The 19,555-nt window shown below is 43.4% G+C and overlaps 1 protein-coding gene across 2 annotated transcripts in view; it reads right to left on the reverse strand.

Annotated features, from left to right (window-relative positions):
• The window catches only part of SLC10A7 (solute carrier family 10 member 7), a 712,691-nt gene that overhangs the window by 211,990 nt on the left and 481,146 nt on the right, over positions 1-19,555 (reverse strand). For both annotated transcript variants that reach the window (XM_053703716.1, XM_053703715.1), the window contains exon 7: positions 7,920-8,003. In XM_053703716.1, the coding sequence (XP_053559691.1) occupies positions 7,920-8,003 (84 nt within the window). The remainder of the gene's footprint in view (positions 1-7,919; positions 8,004-19,555) is intronic.

The following is a 19,555-nucleotide window of genomic DNA, read 5'->3' on the forward strand; positions in this document are numbered from 1 at the left end:
CAGGGATTCCCAGACCGCGCCCCAGCCCACTAGACTGGCGTCGGTCGTGACAATGACCCACTCTGGTCTGCGGAAGCTCATTCCCTGGGATAGATGGTCCAGGGTCAGCCACCAACGGAGTGAATCTCTGATCTTCTGATCTACTTGAATCATTGGAGACAAGTCTGTATAGTCCCCATTCCACTGTTTGAGCATGCACAGTTGTAATGGTCTTAGATGAATTCATGCAAAAGGAGCTATGTCCATTGCTGCAACCATCAACCCTACTACTTCCATGCACTGCGCTATGGAAGGACGTGGAACAGAATGAAGAACTTGACAAGTGCTTAGAAGTTTTGACTTTCTGACCTCTGTCAGAAAAATCCTCATTTCTAAGGAATCTATTATTGTTCCCAAAAAGGGAACTCTTGTTGACGGAGACAGAGAACTTTTTTCTATGTTCACCTTTCATCCGTGTGATCTGAGAAAGGCCAGAACGATGTCTGTATGAGCCTTTGCTGTTGACAGGGACGACGCTTGTATTAGAATGTGGTCCAAGTATGGTACTACTGCAATGCCCCTCGGTCTTAGAACCGCTAGAAGGGACCCTAGTACCTTTGTGAAAATCCTTGGAGCAGTGGCTAACCTGAATGGGAGGGCCACAAACTGGTAATGTTTGTCCAGAAAGGCGAACCTTAGGAACTGATTATGTTCTTTGTGGATAGGAATATGTAGGTACGCATCCTTTAGATCCACGGTAGTCATAAATTGACCTTCCTGGATAGTGGGTAGAATCGTTCGAATGGTTTCCATCTTAAACGATGGTACCCTGAGAAATTTGTTTAGGATCTTCAAATCCAAAATCGGTCTGAAAGTTCCCTAGAACATAGCTTATCCGAAGGCACAGACATGTTAAACAGGCTTAAACTTGTCAATAAAGCACAAAAAACGTTTTAAAACAAAACCGTTACTGATTTAAATGGGGAGACACATTGAATCTGAAATTTCCCTCTCTTTAAATTTTAAACAGAAACACTTTATTACTGAATATGTGAACAAGTATGAAGGAATTGTTCAAAAATTACCAAAATTTCACCACAGTGTCTTAAAGCATTAAGAGTATTGCACACCAATTTTCAGAGCTTTAACCCTTAAAATAACGGAATCGGAGCCGTTTACAAATTTAACCCCTATACAGTCCCAGCTATAGCCTTTGCTGCGACCTAACCAAGCCCAGAGGGGAATACGATACCAAATGACGCCTTCTAGAAACTTTTCCAGCTACTTTCAGATCCTCACACATGCATCTGCATGTCTTGCTCTCAAAAACAACTGCGCAGTAATGGCGCGAAAATGAGGCTCAGTCTACAACTGGGAAGGCCCTCCCTGACTGGAAAAGGTGTCTAACATAGTGCCTGCCGTTAAAAAACGTTCCCCAAGTTTATAAATGTGAATTATCAGCATAAACATGTATAAAAATGTCCAAATAAAGCAATCGATTTAGCCCATAAAAGTGTCTACCAGTTTTATAGCCCATATTAAGCCCTTTATTCTGTTTGCTTGACTAAGAAAATGGCTTACCGGTCCCCATGAGGGGAAATGACAGCCTTCCAGCATTACATGGTCTTGTTAGAAATATGGCTAGTCATACCTTAAGCAGAAAAGTCTGCTAACTGTTTCCCCCAACTGAAGTTACTTCATCTCAACAGTCCTATGTAGAAACAGCAATCGATTTTAGTTACTGTCTGCTAAAATCATCTTCCTCTCACAAACAGAAATCTTCATCCTTTTCTGTTTCAGAGTAAATAGTACATACCAGCACTATTTTAAAATAACAAACACTTGATAGAAGAATAAAAAACTACATTTAAACACCAAAAAACTCTTAACCATCTCCGTGGAGATGTTGCCTGTGCAACGGCAAAGAGAATGACTGGGGTGGGCGGAGCCTAGGAGGGACTATATGGCCAGCTTTGCTGGGACTCTTTGCCATTTCCTGTTGGGGAAGAGATATTCCCACAAGTAAGGATGACGCCGTGGACCGGACACACCAATGTTGGAGAAATAACTTTTTATGAAATAGTTGTGCACCAAGCATAAAACCCTTTAAAATGTAATAAAATATGGCCCCCAGCCTAACCGAAGCCTTCTCTACAGAACGCACACGGCACTAAGCAGAAGGCTGTACACCTAATAACTAAAAGTGCCCCCAAATGTACCCCCAGAGTTGACAGAGGGCTGCAAAGGGTCAGAGGCTTCCCTGACAATGTTCCTAACAATGATAGGAATATTAGGAATCTAATAGAGAGAGAAAAAATTGTGTCATGAGCAGAGCAGATAAAGCCCCCTGGCTATGCTGTACCTGTGTCAGATTACTTACAAATAGCCTCTGGGTGCTGTGTAAACTCACTTACCTTATGCAGCACCCCTCCACTGGCTTACCAGGCATGTCAATCTATCTCAATGCATTTGCAGCAATATTCAGTAGAGAGCCCATCCAGTGCAGGTATTGAGTACCACAGGTCTGATGGTGGTTATGGCTTAAGTTCCTTTAGGGAAATACTGTGCACATAACAGGGTATTCCTATGTCATAGTATCATATAGCTGCTGTGAAGAGTCTTTTCTCTCTTCTTTGTAAAGGTTACTCCCCAGGTACTCTGGTCTCTCATAGGTCTTAGCTACCAATTTGTAATCCATAAGCCAGTAGCTGGAATGACCTCTATTCTCAACCAACTCCTATGAGGCCAAGAAAAAAAAATAAGAGAGAGAAGGGAGGTAGGAGGTTTTAATCATGGGTGCCATTATGTTGAAATCTAGTTTTACAAGTAGAGCGCTAACTATTGCTTTAATGAAAGCAATATTTGCGCTCCACTGTGTAATACCAGTGCACGCTAATGTGCGCTGGTATTACAAGTTCACAGCAATGTGAACGCAACCTTGCGTTCGCATCACTAGGAAGCATTGTGCTCACAAGAGAGCGCTTCCATAGGCTCCTATGGGAGCCTCGTTCTGATGCCATCAGAGACGGCATCAGAACGTCATCACCAGTAAAGGGGGTAAGTCGGGCAGCGATGGCAGCAAATATAAATATATATGTATATGCTGATATACATATATTTTTATGTATTAATTTTAACACAAATATATGTGTATATAAGCATATACATAACTATTTACAGGGAACACACAGTTCCCCTAGACCGCAATGTAACGGCACTTTCAGTGCCGTTTTTTTTCTAACGCCCCACTCCCACCAACTTTACCCCCAAAATGCTGCCTAGTGCTGTAAATTTATTCTAAAAACTAAATTTATGCTTACCTGATAAATTACTTTCTTTTACGATATGACGAGTCCACGGATTTCATCCTTACTTGTGGGATATTAACCTCCTGCTAACAGGAAGTGGCAAAGAGCACCACAGCAGAGCTGTATATATAGCCCCTCCCCTTCCCCTCCACCCTCAGTCATTCGGCCGAAGGTTATAGGAAGAGAAAAGGAAAGGCTAAAAAAGTGCAGAGGTGACTGAAGTTTTCAAAAAATAAAATAAACCTGTCTTAAAATAACAGGGAGGGCCGTGGACTCGTCATATCGTAAAAGAAAGTAATTTATCAGGAATTTGGAAAATTTGGAAAAAGTGTGAAGGGACGACCAAGTCACAGCCTTACAAATCTGTTCCACAGATGCATTGTTTTTAAAAGCCCATGTGGAAGCCACAGCCCTAGTAGAATGAGCCGTAATTCTTTCAGGAGGCTGCTGTCCAGCAGTCTCATATGCCAGGCGGATGATACTTCTCAGCCAAAAAGAAAGAGAGGTAGTCGTAGCTTTCTGACCCCTACACTTTCCAGAATAAACAATGAATAATGAAGATGATTGACAGAAATCCTTAGTTGCCTGTAAGTAAAACTTTAAGGCACAGACCACGTCCAAGTTATGTAACAGACGCTCCTTCTTAGAAGAAGGATTAGGACACAAGGAAGGAACAACATTTCCTGATTAATATTCTTATTTGAAACAACCTTAGGAAGGAACCAGTAAAGATATTTACGCCATATCTTATGATAGATCTTTCTAGTGACAGGCTTTCTAGCCTGTAACAAAGTATTGATAACTGAATCAGAGAATCCTCGCTTCAAAACAATCAAGCGTTCAATCTCCACGCAGTCAGTTGCAGAGAAATTAGATTTGGATGTTGGAAAGGACCTTGAATGAAAAGGTCCTGTCTCAACTGAAGTTTCCATGGTGGCAGAGAGGACATGTCCACTAGATCCGCATACCAAGTCCTGCGTGGCCACGCAGGCATTATCAGGACCACTGAAGCTCTCTCCTGTTTGAATCGAGCAATCACGTGTGGGAGGAGAGGAAACGGCGGAAACACATAAGCTAGGCTGAACAACCAAGGCATCTATCAGTTCGGCCTGAGGATCCCTTGACCGGGATCCGTATCTTGGAAGCTTGGCATTCTGACGAGATGCCATCAAATCCAATTCCGGTCTGCCCCATCTGAGAATCAATGAGGCAAATACCTCCGGGTGAAGTTCCCACTCCCCCGGATGAAAAGTCTGTCGACTTAGAAAATCTGCTTCCCAGTTCTCTACCCCTGGGATGTAGATCGCTGACAGATGACAAGAGTGGGCCTCTGCTCAACTGATTATCTTGGATACTTCTATCATTGCTAAGGAACTCCTTGTTCCCCCCTGATGATTGACATATGTCACAGTCGTTATGTTGTCTGACTGGAATTGACCCTCCTGGATCATTCGCAAAAATATTCAAATTGTCTCCATCTTGAATGATGGAACTCTTAGAAATTTGTTTAGACACTTGAGGTCCAAAATGGGTCTGAACGTTCCCTCTTTTCTGGGGACCACAAATAGGTTTGAGTAAAACCCCTGTCCCTGTTCCAATTTTGGAACAGGACAGATTACTCCCATAGTAAAAAGGTCTTTTACACAGCGTAAGAACGCCTCTCTCTTTATCTGGTTTGTAGATAATTTTGAAAGATGAAATCTCCCTTTTGGGAGAAAATCCATGAATTCCAATTGATAACCGTGGGTCACAATTTCTAGTGCCCAGGAATCCTGAACATCTCTTGCCCAAGCCTAAGCAAAGAAAGAAAGTCTGCCCCTTACTAGATCCGGTCCCGGATCGGAGGCCACCCCTTCATGCTGCTTTGTGGAAGAAGAAGAAGTGGGGTGTCCTCCTTTAAAGTTCTGAAAGAATCGAAAATGATTCTGTTTACTCCTCATTTTAAACGACCTATCCTGAGGTAGGGCATGGCCCTTACCTCCTGTAATATCAGAAATGATCTCCTTCAATTCTGGCCCAAAAAGGGTCTTATCTTTAAGGGGAATAGCTAAAAGCTTATGTTTTGATGACACATCAGCAGACCAAGATTTGAGCCACAATGCTCTACGTGCTAAAATAGCAAATCCTGCATTTTTGCCGCTAATTTAGCAATTTGAAAAGCGGCATCAGTAAAAAAAAGAATTAGCTAGCTTAAGAGCCTTAATTCTATCTAGAATGTCATCTAATGGAGTCTCAACCTTAAGAGACTCTTCTAGAGCCTCAAACCAAAAAGCTGCTGCAGTAGTTACTGGAACAATGCAAGCCATAGGTTGTAAAATAAATCCCTGATTAACAAATAATTTCTTTAGTAGACCCTCTAATTTCTTATCCATAGGATTCTTGAAAGCACAACTATCCTCAATGGGTATAGTAGTACCCTTAGCTAGGGAAGATATAGCTCTCCCTACCTTAGGGACCGTTTGCCATGAGTCCCGAATGGTATCTGATATAGGAAACATTTTCTTAAAATTAGGAGAGGGAGAAAACGGTATACCTGGTCTATCCCATTCCTTACTAATAATTTCCGAAATTCTCTTAGGAACCGGAAAAACATCAGTGTAAGTAGGAACTTCCAAATATTTATCCATTTTACACAATTTCTCTGGAGGAATCACAATAGGATCACAATCATCCAGAGTTGCTAAAACCTCCCTAAGCAACAGGCGGAGGTGTTCAAGCTTAAATTTAAATGACATAGCATCCGAATCTGAAGCAAAACATTCCCTGAATCAGAAAGTTCACCCTCAGACAGTAATTCCCTGATCCCCAACTCAGAGCACTGTGAGGGAACATCGGAAATAGCTAATAAAGCATCAGAGGATTCAGTATTTACATTAATACTTGACCTACTGCGTTTACCCTGCAACACTGGTAATTTAGACAATATCTCTGTAAGGGTAGTTGACATAATACAGCTGTGCTGTGGCGCCTACCTGCCCCCAGGGTACTTCGAATCAAGTTTCCAACCCTTCAGACCAGCTACACAGTCCAGGAGCCACCGAGTTATTGTTTGCTGCTGCTAAGCCTGCAGAAATTGCGCCAAAATAGGCTCCGCCCCTTAAAGTCAAAAGTCAGAGTAGGCCCAAACAACACCGCATGGAAATGCAGTTTTGCACTAAAGTAAAAATACACACACAATATAACCCTCAAGCATACAACCAATAAGTTTTAAGTGCCAAAAATAAAAAACATAAAACATAAAACATTGTTTCTTATATTGTCTCCCATGTCACATAATGCCCAAATATTAACTAATGATAAATTTAAAATAGGGACTCCAGTAACACCCCTCTTATTACAATAGGTTTTACTGCTTACCCCATTCCCATACAGGGAAATAATGCCAGCCAGTCCTGGTACACCAAGTCTCCTCAGAAAAAAAGGCTGCACATACCTTAATGCTGCTTGTAGCATGAAACCGGTCTCCACACTGAAGATGTCTTATGGTTACCTTCAGAAGTCTTGTGGGATCCAGCATGGATCTTAGTTACAAATGCTAAGATCATCAAACCTCAGGGCAGAAATCTTCTTCCATATCCCCGTGAGGAAAATAGTATGCACCGGTACCATTTAAAATAAAAAACTTCTTGATTGAAGAAACTAAAATTAACACCTCACTTTACCATGTCTTCCTAGTATAACACAGGCAAAGAGAATGACTGAGGGTGGAGGGGAAGGGGAGGGGCTATATATACAGCTCTGCTGTGGTGCTCTTTGCCACTTCCTGTTAGCAGGAGGTTAATATCCCACAAGTACGGATGAAATCCGTGGACTCGTCATATCTTTGTAAAAGAAATAAAGATACTGCCATCTTTATTTTTTAATAGACTACACTAGTATTTTGGGGCTATTTGGGGCCGATTTATAAAATTAATCAGAGAATGGATCTCTGGTTAATTTTATAAGTGCTACTTGCTACCACGAGCTCGCTGATTAATTATAGAGTGCCCGCTTATTGTTTAATGTCCCTTTAACATACCTCAAACACATTAAAAGGAAATGGAAGTCCTAATTAAACTTAAAAAAATGATTCAGATAAAGTGTACAATTGGAAGAATTTTTTTTTCCAATTTCCAAATTTACCCCTTACTCTTTGTATCCTCTGTTGAAACTTAGCTTTTATCCATAAAATTTCAGCAGCTTTGTTGTTTTTTTTTTATATATATTTGTATACATACACCATGAGTCTACCTCAATATGCTGTTAAGGAAAGGGCTTACATTTCAACAAAGGATTTCAAGAGAAAGAGATATCCCTAAATAAATGCAAATAAAGAAAAGAATGTCAGAGACTGAGCTGAGATACACAGTTTGTAATGTGGGGTTGTTAGTACCACACCCGCTCAGTGAGCAAGTTCATTTAAGTTTGACATATTGGACTTGTCTATGGAGAGCGAAAAAGGAGTCCATATCTGGGCTATACCTCATTTAATCCATAGTTGAAAGTAGCAGGGTCAACAGAGGTTCGCAATACGTAAAAATCTGGGTTTTTAAGCAAGTTGGAAACAAATTACATAAAACATTAATGGGCAATGACTTTAACATATAAAAAGTTTTCAAACAATAAATAAATAAATATTATATAAAATCATACCTGACCAATTATAAGAGGAACTACAACTGTCATGAAGAGCTGTGAGAATATAGATGAAAAAGGTACTGAGGAAGATGATCCAAGCTGTAGAAGGAAAATAAATAAATGAATGCTAGCAAACAAAGTAATAAAAAAGGAACATATACAATTTATATCAAAGTAATGAATGTGTAACAAATGTGTCAAAAGTACAGACTAATGATTTTAGGGTTATCAGATTACTACTATATTATTATTATTATTATTATTATTATTAATAATAATAAATTAAAAAGCACAAACATGCTATACCTCATTGAATTGAGGAAGTTCACAACATTTTTTTTCAGTTATGCAGAGAGAGGGGAAAAAGAGAGCTTACAATCTAAAGGGGAAAAAAAAGAATATATATATATATATATATATATATATATATATATATATATATATATATATATATATACATATACAGTGAAAAAAGCTGGATTGCAGATAGGAGAGATATCTGGTTTCAATAACCATGTATGGAGAAACATACACAACTGTCAGTAAATATTTGAACAATTACATGTTTTGATGAATTTTAAATAACAAAACGCTAGAAAATAATATTTAGGATTAACTAGGTAATTTATATCTACTGTATATATAAAAACTACAAACTTTTTTTTTATATACTTAGTCCCCTAAATTTAGGGAAACAAAAGGCAATGAACATAATTTTAAATAAACTTAGGCCTAGATTAGGAGTTTTGCGGTAACTGTAACGCGCAAGCGATAGCATTTTTCTTTGCCTTTAACGCACAATGGAAATAGCGGGCGTATTACGAGTTAAAAGTAAATGTGTTAGCTCCAGCACAATCAAATTTAATAAGCGTCGGGTTAGCACAAGCTTGCCTAAAGGGTAAGGCATGAAAAAAAAAAAAAAAAAGTTGCATAAAATACAACATAAGGGCATGTAAGTACAATTACACTCATATAAACACTGTCAGATACATTTTTTTTTATATATAAAGTCTCAGAGATAGATGATATAAGGAGTCTGAAGAAGAAAAATGTCCTCAAAGGGCTTTAACATATGTATGCATGCATAGACATGTATGTATTGTGTATATATACACACACATACACAGTTGTATGCAAAAGTTTAGGCACCCCTGACAATTTCCAGGTTGTTCATTTATAAATAATTGGGTGTTTGGATCAGCAATTTCATTTTGATTTATGAAATAAATGAAGGACACAGTAATATTTCAGTAGTGAAATGAGGTTTATTGGATTAACAGAAAATGGGCAATATGCATACAAACGAAATTAGGTGCATAAAGTTGGGCACCCCAACAGAAATATTGCATCAATATTTAGTAGAACCTCCTTTAGCAGAAATAACAGCCTCTAGACGCTTCCTATAGCCTGTAATGAGTGTCTGGATTCTGGATGAAGGTATTTTGGACCATTCCTCCTTGCAAAACATCTCCAGTTCAGTTAGGTTTGATGGACAGCCCGTTTCAAATCACCCCACAGATTTTCAATGATATTCAGATCTAGGGACTGGGATTGCCATTCCAGAACATTGTACTTTTTCCTCTGCATAAATGCCAGAGTAGATTTCGAGCAGTGTTTTGGGTCGTTGTCTTGTTGAAATATCCAGCCCCGGCATAACTTCAACTTTGTGACTGATTCCTCAACATTATTCTCAAGTATCTGCTGATATTGAGTGGAATCCATGTGACCCTCAACTTTAACACGATTCATAGTACCGGCACTGGCCACACAGCCCCACAACATGATGGAACATCCACCAAATTTTACTGTGGGTAGCAAGTGTTTGTCTTGGAACTCTGTGTTCTTTTGCTGCCATGCATAACGCCCCTTGTTATGACCAAATAACTCAATCTTTGTTTCATCAGTCCACAGCACCTTCTTCCAAAATGAAGCTGGCTTGTCCAAATGTGCATTTGCACACGTCAAGCGACTCTGTGGCGTGTGTGTTGAAAAGGCTTCTTCCGCATCACTTTCCCATACAGCTTCTCCTTGTGCAAAGTGCGCTGAATTGTTGAACGATGCCCAGTGACACCATCTGCAGCAAGATGATGTTGTAGATCTTTGGAGGTGGTCTGTGGGCTGTTTTTGACCGTTCTCACCATCCTTTGCCTCTCTGATATTTTACTTGGACTGTCGCTTCTGGTCTTAACAAGAACTGTGCCTGTGGTCTTCCATTTCCTCACTATGTTCCTCACAGTGGACACTGACAGCTTAAATATCTGCAATAGCTTTTTGTGGCCTTCCCCTAAACCATAATGTTGAACAATCTTTGTTTTCAGGTCATTCGAGAGTTGTTTTGAGGCCCCCATGTTGCCACTCTTCAGAGGAGAGTCAAAGAGAACAACAACTTGCAATTGGCCACCTTAAATACCTTTTCTCATGATTGGATGTACCTGTCTATGAAGTTCAAGGCTTAATGGGCTCACAAAAACCAATTATGTGTTCCAATTAATCAGTGCTAGTAGTTACAGGTATTCAAATCAACATAATGACAAGGGTGTCCAAATGTATGCACCGGTCTAATTTTGTTTTGATGCATATTGCACATTTTCTGTTAATCCAATAAACCTCATTTCACTACTGAAATATTACTTTGTCCTTCAGTTATTTGATAGATCAAAATGAAATTGCTGATCCAAACACCCAATCATTTATAAATGAAAACAATGGAAAATGTCAGGGGTGCCTAAACTTTTGCATACAACTGTGTATATATATATATATATATATATATATATATATATATATACACATGTGTGTACAGATGTATTTATGTGTGTATATTTGTATTTACATACTCACTCCATTGAAGTCTATAGAAGAATATGTTCATCTTTTTGCGTGAGTGGATTTTCGATTGCGCACTATTTACTTTCAACTTGTAATACCAGCGTGCAAAAAGCCTCCATATAGCAAAGTAAACACTTGAGCGGGAGCACAAAATAGCAATCGACTCATAATCTAGCCCTTAGTAGCTACTTGCAAATCATTTGTGTCACTGATACCAGACAGCTAAGGCTACCCCCAACCCCCCCCCCCCCCCCTGTTGTTTCTCAGTGGTTTTGGGCTCCTCAGAGCAACCACAATCTCTGGAAGCTTTTGTTCGCTTGTTTTGTGAAGAGCTGGTGTATGACCAGGAAAACCCTCCTAGGCTGGCTGGGCTCCTGGAACTCCTTTTAGGCCGCCTCACAACGGACACTCGAATAACTCCTTTCAGGCTGACCGGGCTCCTGGAACTCCCGGTCGGCCACAGGACAGCAGGACACCCACTAACTTTACCCCTGGTGGCTCCAGCAGCCCTTTGCCTCAGAGCTCCGCTCTTTTGGGGATTGGTAGCCCCTAGGGAGGACAAGAGCTGTGGCAATTATCAGAAGGGAGCTCCTTTGGGAACTGGGGGTTGTGGACACCCCTAAACCCATAACTTCAACGGACTGTAACTTCAGTCCCCAGTAACGAATCATGCTGATTTTTGGACTGTGAAATCTGGGGACCGAGAACTTTAAAATGACACCTCCACCAGGATCACCCCGAAACCGCCACCCCTATGTATTGAGATTTTGTGGGACTGTGGCTCCTATGGAGGCGCCGGTCAGTCTGGAGTGGCGGGAATGGCGGGAAAATAGTGGGTTTGTCCAGGGTCTTATCAAGATGAGCTGTCTGTATAAAAGGAGTGTGTGTTTTCAATAAAATCAGTTCTTGTTTCACCTGAAGGCTAGACTGTCTAGTTATTTGGGTGGGCTCCAGCTAAAATCACTTTCCTGGGCTACATAGCAGCCTGTTCCAGGCAGAGGAAGGACACTCTGGCAGAGCTAACTAGTCCGGGTAGCTGGAGTCTGCCACAGGGTGGGACCCTGAGTACTGGTGCTGTCGGGCATCGGGGGTGGCTACAGGCTGTGGTCACTTGCCAGCTACATAGCTGCAGTTGGCAGGGAGGAAGCAGGACCCGTTTGGCGGAGCTACCCAGTTGGGGTAGCCGGGGTATCCGTGACATTGGCTGGCAGCGGTGGGAACTGCTTCTATCACACAGTTTCTGCTGACAGAGGAGACGTGCCACAGTAGCCGGTAACTATGGGAACCAAGCTCCTAAGGAGAGCAGAGGAGGTGCTGGCCCAGCTGGACGGTCTTAGTTCGTATTGGGACATGCTGGCACAAAGGGACCTTGTCTGCCGATGACTCTGGAGGGAGGCTCTTCAACAAGAGCAGGGCTATCGAGTAACAACCCTCTCCCCTGTTGGCGAAGATTACTGGCTCCAGTGAAAGTTCCGAATACCTTGCCTGGTAGGACAGCCCCGGGCGGAATGGCTGTCTGAGTTGGATGGACTGGCCCAGGAGGAGATGGTTCTGGATGACAGCTACAGGGCACTCTGATGGTATGCTATGCAAGTGTGGCCATGGCTGGGTGATGGTGTTTTCTACAGAGGGCTTTGGCTACAGCGGCCCTGGATTACTATTTGAACTAATGGCAGAGGACCCAGATTTTGGGAGTCAGGAGGAGTGGAGACTTAAGGACATTTGTGAGTACCGAGGGAGCCTGCTGAGTCTCTCAGGGTAACCCGGCTGCAAGCCGATTTGGATTATATATGTGGCCAGGAATTGGAGATGGAACAGAGATACAAAAGACTGCTAGATTGCGTTAAACAGCATGCCACAGAGCCTGCAAGGAGCTATGATACAGCAGTCTGGGAATCATGGAGGTTGGCCTTACAGAAGTGGCAACAGAGCATAAGCAACAACGAGCTGCTAGATACAGATCAGCAGCCGGGCCCCAAGCTTATGGATTTGGAAAAGGGAGCCACCCCAGTAGAAGCGCTGGCAACAGGGCAGAGAACCGCCGGCCTCTGCCCAGCACCTGTAACAGCTCCAGGAAACAAGGGAGAGGAGGTAGGCATCCTCCCTCCCCATACACAGAACCCCTTCCCCGGTAGAGGAGACAGTCTGTCTCTCTCCCCAGCGGCAGAGCCATCCCCTGGGAGCAGAAGTAGTCTTCCTCCCTCCCCGTAAGCAGAACCCCTTCATGGGAGAAGAGACAGTCGGTCTCTCTCCCCAGCGGCAGAGCCATCCCCTGGAAGCGGAGGTAGTCCCCCCCCCTCCCTGTAAGCAGAACCCCTTCCTGGGAGAAGAGACAGTCGGTCTCTTTCCCCAGTGGCAGATCCAGGAGCAGGGAGAGGAGACAGTCAGTCTCTCTCCCCAGCGGTAGAGTCATCCCCTGGGAGTGGAGGTAGTCGGCCTCCCTCCCCTTACAGAGAACCCCTTGCAGGGAGAGATGGATGTCGATAACTCTCTCCAGCAGCAGAACCCCTTCCCGGGAGAAGAGACAGTCGGTCTCTCTCCCCAGCAGCAGAGCCAGGAGCCAGGAGAGAAGACAATCGGTCTGTCTCTCCAGCGGCAGAGCCATCCCCTGGGAGTGGAGGTAGTCATCCTCCCTCCCCTTACAGAGAACCCCTTGCAGGGAGAGACGGGTATCAATATCTCTCACCAGCGGCTGAATCCCTTTCAGGGAGAGTAGACAGTTGGTCTCTCTCCCCAGCGGCAGAACCCCATACAGGGAACAGAGAGAGCCGGTCTCCCTCCCCAGCAGCAGCACAGTTTCCCATGGAGCGGAGGTAGCAGACCTCCCTCCCCAGTGTTAGATCTCCTTCTCGGGAGAAGAGACAGACGGTCTCTCCCCTCATTAGCTTGGCAGGGTCTCTATCCTTTTCTTGTCCCGGAGTATTTCTCACTGCGAGCAGGTGTTGCATTAGGCAAGGAGGATAAAAGCTTATACAGTTGGTGCTACATGTTTGGGCATCCGAGCTTTGCCTGCCCCACCAAGGAGCAACCCCCCCCCCCGGTCTGGGGTGGGAATACAGCTGGGAAACCGGCACTAGCTTTGTTTGTGGGTGGGTCAGCCGGTACTAAACAGAGTGTCACAGAGAGAGGCAGTGTGGCCATGGAACTTAAGGACACTGGAACTTGTGGGACAGCAATTGTTTGGGAGCTGGCATTAGCAAACTTGCTTGGGACTTTGCATTATGTGCTTTCCCTGTGCCCAGGGTATAAACACCCCCAGGAACCCCCCAGGATGCCCCAAGCTCAGGAGAGATGGGATAATCTCTCCCAGCAACCGAGAAGTGGTGGGCCATCGTCGGACAGCCCCAGGCCGACCCGTTAAGGGTCTAGCCGGGTCTGCTGAACTGTAGGGGGGGAGATGTCACGGATACCAGACAGCTAAGGCTACCCCCAACCCCCCTACAACCTCAACCCTGTTGTTTCTGAGTGGTTTTGGGCTCCTCAAAGCAACCAAAATCTCTGGAAGCTTTTGTTCGCTTGTTTTGTGAAGAGCTGGTGTATGACCAGGAAAACCCTCCTAGGCTGGCTGGGCTCCTGGAACTCCCATTCGGCCGCCTCACAACGGACACCCGCCTAACTCCTTTCAGGCTTACCGGGCTCCTGGAACTCCCGGTCTGCCACAGGACAGCAGGACACCTGCTACATTTACCCCTGGTCGCTCCAGCAGCCCTTTGCCCTAGAGCTCCGCTCTTTTGGGGATTGGTAGCCCCTAGGGAGGACGAGAGCTGTGGCAATTATCAGAGGGGAGCTCCTTTGGGAACCAGGGATTTTGGACACCCCTAACTCCATAACTTCAACGGACTTTAACTCCGGTCCCCAGTAACGAATCATGCTGATTTTTGGACTGTGAAAATGTCACAAATGACTAGAAATGCAGCTGCTCCACCGGTATCACCCCAAAACTGCCACCCCTAGGTATTGAGATTATGTGGGACTGTGGCTCCTATGGAGGCGCCGGTCGGTCTGGAGGGGCGGGAATTGCTGGAAAATAGTGGGATTGTCCAGGGTCTTATCAAGATGAGTTGTCTGTATAAAAGGAGTGTGTGTTTTCAATAAAATCAGTTCTTGTTTTACCTGAAGGCTAGTCTGTCTAGTTATTTGGGTGGGCTCCAGCTAAAATCACTTTCCTGGGCTACATAGCAGCCTGTTCCAGGCAGAGGAAGGACACTCTGGCAGAGCTACCTAGTCTGGGTAGCTGGAGTCTGCCACAGGGTGGGACCCTGAGTACTGGTGCTGTCGGGCATCAGGGGTGGCTACAGGCTGTGGTCACTTGCCAGCTACATAGCTGCAGTCAGCAGGGAGGAAGCAGGACCCGTTTGGCGGAGCTACCCAGTCGGGGTAGCCGGGGTATCCGTAACAATTTGCATTTGCTGACTGCCTGAAATCTGATATCCTCAGGTACTGAGCATCTTTGCTTCTAATGCTCTTTCAGGTCTGTCATACAGTCCTTTCTGGTTCCTATTTCTTTCAGGCAATTGTTTGCTTCAGTTTTCTTATAAGCGTTTAACTTTTTTGACCTGAAAAAGTCTTTGGCTGCTGTAAAAGTATTGTTGGGGTCTTAGTCCTCCTGCAAGCTAAATTACTTTCCAATGGCTTTTGAGAAATGTAGTCTGATCTCACTGTATGTTTCATTTTCATTTCAATGTCATTGATTTATACTGATTTTTCAGATTCCCTACTTTGCTGGCACTTCATAAAGTAATAATGTAACCAAACACTCCTTGCAAATAAACCACTGAGCAGCCAAATGCTCAATTACTGTTGGTTCCCTAAAATAGATCATTTATTGCCAAATGATATTTAGGTAAAAAAGTCAATAACAGCATTATTGTAAGTATGGTTTACTTTCTGTTTATCTTGACTCAACAAAGGAGGACAGAAGAAAAAGAAAAAAAAAACACAGAATAAATCCCAGTGAAAATAGAGTTTACTTGAAGCCAGATGTGCAAACAAAATCTTTTTCCAAAATTTTAATCTAAACCCCATTCTTCTGCTTTGCAGAAGTCAAAACTGTCCTTGAAGAATGAACCTTCAGCCTCTTAAAAAAAAAAAAAAAAATCCCAAGTTCAATTAAAAGACTAAGACGGAATCGTTTTTACTAACATACATCCTTTACAATATCCATTGTCAAAAGTGCAAGTCAGTCTACCTCCAATATTTTGTCCTTTCAACATATATATGAAAAAAAACAAAATTTATGCTTACCTGATACATTTCTTTCTTTCTTGAGACAGTGAGTCCACAGATCATCCTCAATTACTGTTAGGAATATCACTCCTGGCCAGCAGGAGGAGGCAAAGAGCACCACAGCAAAGCTGATAAATATAATTTCCTACCCACAATCCCCCAGTCAGTCGACCAAAGGAAAGGAGAGAAAGGAAGTAACACAAGGTGCAGAGGTGCCTGAATTTTATATAAACAACCCTGTCTTGGACTCATCGTGTCAAGAAATAAATAAATTTATCAGGTAAGCATACATTTTGTTTTCTTTCTATTGACACGGTGAGTCCACGGATCATCATCAATTACTGTTGGGAATCAATACCTAAGCTAGAGGACACAGATGATATGGGAGGGCAAGACAGGTAACCTAAACAGCAGGTAGCACTGCTAGAAGAACCTTTCTCCCAAAAGAAACCTAAGCCGAGGCAAAAGTATCAATTTTATAAAAATGTGCTCAACATAGACCTCATTCATGGAGGCCCAAGAAAAAGACATCGCCCAGGTGGAATGAGTTGAAATATTCACAAAAGGCTGCTGTTCAGCAGTCTCATCACCAAACAAAAAATAATACTTCTTCACCAGAAACCTACTGACCTTAGTCTTTTCCAGAAAGCAAACAAACAAGGCAGAAGACTAACGAAAGACCTTGTAGCCTGCAAACAGAATTTAAAGGCTTGCACAAAGTCTAAGTTGTGAAATAAACATTCTTTATGAAAAGAAGGATTAGTACAGAGAAAAGGAAAAAATCTTCCTGATATATTCCAGTCCGAAACCAACTTAGGACGAAACTAGGCACGGAGAACTGCTTTATGTGATTAAATAGAAGATAATGAGAAACACACTGCAGAGTACAGAACTCTCCAAGAAGAAGAATAGCTGCGAAAAACAACACCTTACAAGATAATAACTTAATATCTATGGAATGCATAGGCTCAAACAGAGCCTGATGTAAAGCATTAAGAATAAAGTTGACCTCCAGGTGGAGCAACTGATATAAACACAGGCCTGATGCTGACCAGAGCCTGACAAAAGATTATACCTCTGGCACGTCCGTCTGACGCTTGTGCAGCAGATGAAAATCGGACCCTTGAGGTACTGACAGATAACCCATTCTCAAGGCCATCCTGAAGAAAAGATATAATCCTTGGAAACCACCTTTAAGAATGCTTTATGTATCCATTGGGTACTTGAAAAGCGTGGTTAATCACTTGAAAGTGTCTCAAGACACTGCTCATCTTATCAACCCCGGAAGGAAAGAAGGCTGAGTGGCCCTCGCCGGGGTAGAACCTGCAACTCTTGGGATGTAACAGAGCTTAGCCACAGTGCCTTAGCATGCTGAGCTATCTGACTGGCTTTAATATCTTATGGAAAATCCCACTAGTCACAGGCTTATGAGCCTGAACCATGGTCTCAATAACCGATTGAAAATTCCACACTTATTAAGTGTTCAATCTCCAAGCAGATAGCTTCAGAGAAACAATATTCGGATGAAGGAAGGGCCCCTGAGCACTTTCCTGCTTGATCCGAGTAGAAGACCAAGACCAACACAGGGATTCCAACTCTCAACTGTCCGTTTGCAAGGTAAACAAGGTAGCAGCCACCCAGCTACCGTGGCACCTCGACGACTCAGAGAAGTAGAGTAAGCGGCGGAAGCGGACATACCAACGTGAAGTTCCAAGGAACTACTAGAGCATCAATCAGAAAGAATTGAGGTTCTTTTGACCTCGAACCGCACTATGGAGGCTCAGAGTCCTGCCAAGATGCCATCAGATACCCCAATTGGTTGACAACCTGGAGAACACTTCTCCGATAGAGATCCCACTCCCCGGAATGAAGAATCTGTCAGCTCCGAAGAATCACTCCCAGTTGTCCCTGGGATGTAGAAGGTAGATAGACAACCTCTGTGAGCCTCCACCCACAGAGTGATCCAAGCCACCTCTTACAAAGCAAAGGTATTCCAGGATCCACCATGGAGGAGGAAAGTCCACCGAGGACAATTTGTCTGAGAGAAACCACAATCGTCAACTGAGGATTGAAAATCGCTCTCCACTCCAAGATGAGTATGAGGAGAGCTGACTCCTAATGATCCAGGGCCCCTGCGCCATTAACGAGTCCCAGAACTACCCCCCAGCCCAGCAGGAAGGCGTCCGTGGACCCATAACCCAGGAATGTCTCCAGAAGGCACACCCTGAGACATATACTCCTGAGAAACCACAACAAGAGAGAGACTCTTGATGACTCATCTAGATCTATCCCCTGAGAAAGATCCGGGAATACTCCATACTGTGGAAATCAGCCAAAGTCCTACCCAGAGGAAAATGTTACTGCATCTAAAACTCAACTCCCACCCAACTGGGTGAAATAAATAACTATCTACTGGACCACTACAATCTGCTGGTGGCCAGACAGAAAGGAGAACAGGAAAAATCCTTGATTTCCTAGATAGATAATCTACAAAGGTCCCAAGCAAACCATCTTAGAAGATGGATGAAACCTGAACCAATATTGTCCAAAACAACACCCTTGCACTATCCCAGGACCTAAAATCCTTCTTGGATGTGTGAAAATCAGACACTTGAGAAGATTCTGATTCATGGGCACAGAAAAAAACATCATTCAGGTCTATACTCTTATGAACAGAGCCTCTAGAACTTAGGAGAATGGACACTACTTAGAAGTTCAGAATCCTAAAAAAATTTACGAAAATTCCTAGATCCCATTACCAGCAGAAACTGGAACTGAAACTGTCAGAAAGGAAGTTCCAAACCCAGTTGAAGGAATGTCACTCAAAACCCCCATAATGCAGATACATTAGTAGGAGAAATCTGCCCCTGGGAGACATCTGAGAATGGACTCCAAAGGCCAAGACTGACTCTGCAGAGGGAAGAAAAGGAAAACTTTCCTCTGGTCATACTCTCTAAACGAATAGTAGAAAAACTAGACTCTAAGGAGTCCATGAATAAGGCACATCAGCCGAAACACGTCAGACTGGCCTGTTTGTGACATGAATAGTTGTTTTATAACACTTGTTACTGCACGTTAGCACCAAGTTTTTAATTGTACTCAATAAATACCAAGTTTTATTCAAGCGGCATTCCTTTGTTATTAGATTTGAATACGGCCGAGGAGAGGGCCGCTGTTTGCTGCAATTGGGCATATTGCTCACTGTAACCCGTTGGAGCCCCGGGAAGGTACACTTACATTTAGCTGCCAGGATCGGTGAGAGCTGTAAGGAGGTTAGATCGACATCAGTCCGCCCAGTCTACCCAGGGATTGGTCACAAACGGTCACAAGTGAGTGACGTCGGACGCCGTCGGAAGAATCTCACAACCACGGAAGTGTGGAGAGATCGGGATCCGAGGATACAGAGTGACAGGGGTAAGACAGAAGAGGCACAGGAGCAGACTGGAGGTGAGATAACCTGATTTGTATCTTACAGCCACCGCTAGCAGCCCGGACAAGCACAAGCCAGTGGAGCACCGCTACCATTTGTATATGCCTGAACATGAGGCTATCTCAAAATAAAAATTCTATAATCTTTAATGTCCATTTCAAACAAA

Source organism: Bombina bombina, chromosome 2, assembly GCF_027579735.1.
Source record: "Bombina bombina isolate aBomBom1 chromosome 2, aBomBom1.pri, whole genome shotgun sequence".
In the NCBI taxonomy this organism is placed as follows: Eukaryota; Metazoa; Chordata; class Amphibia; order Anura; family Bombinatoridae; genus Bombina; species Bombina bombina.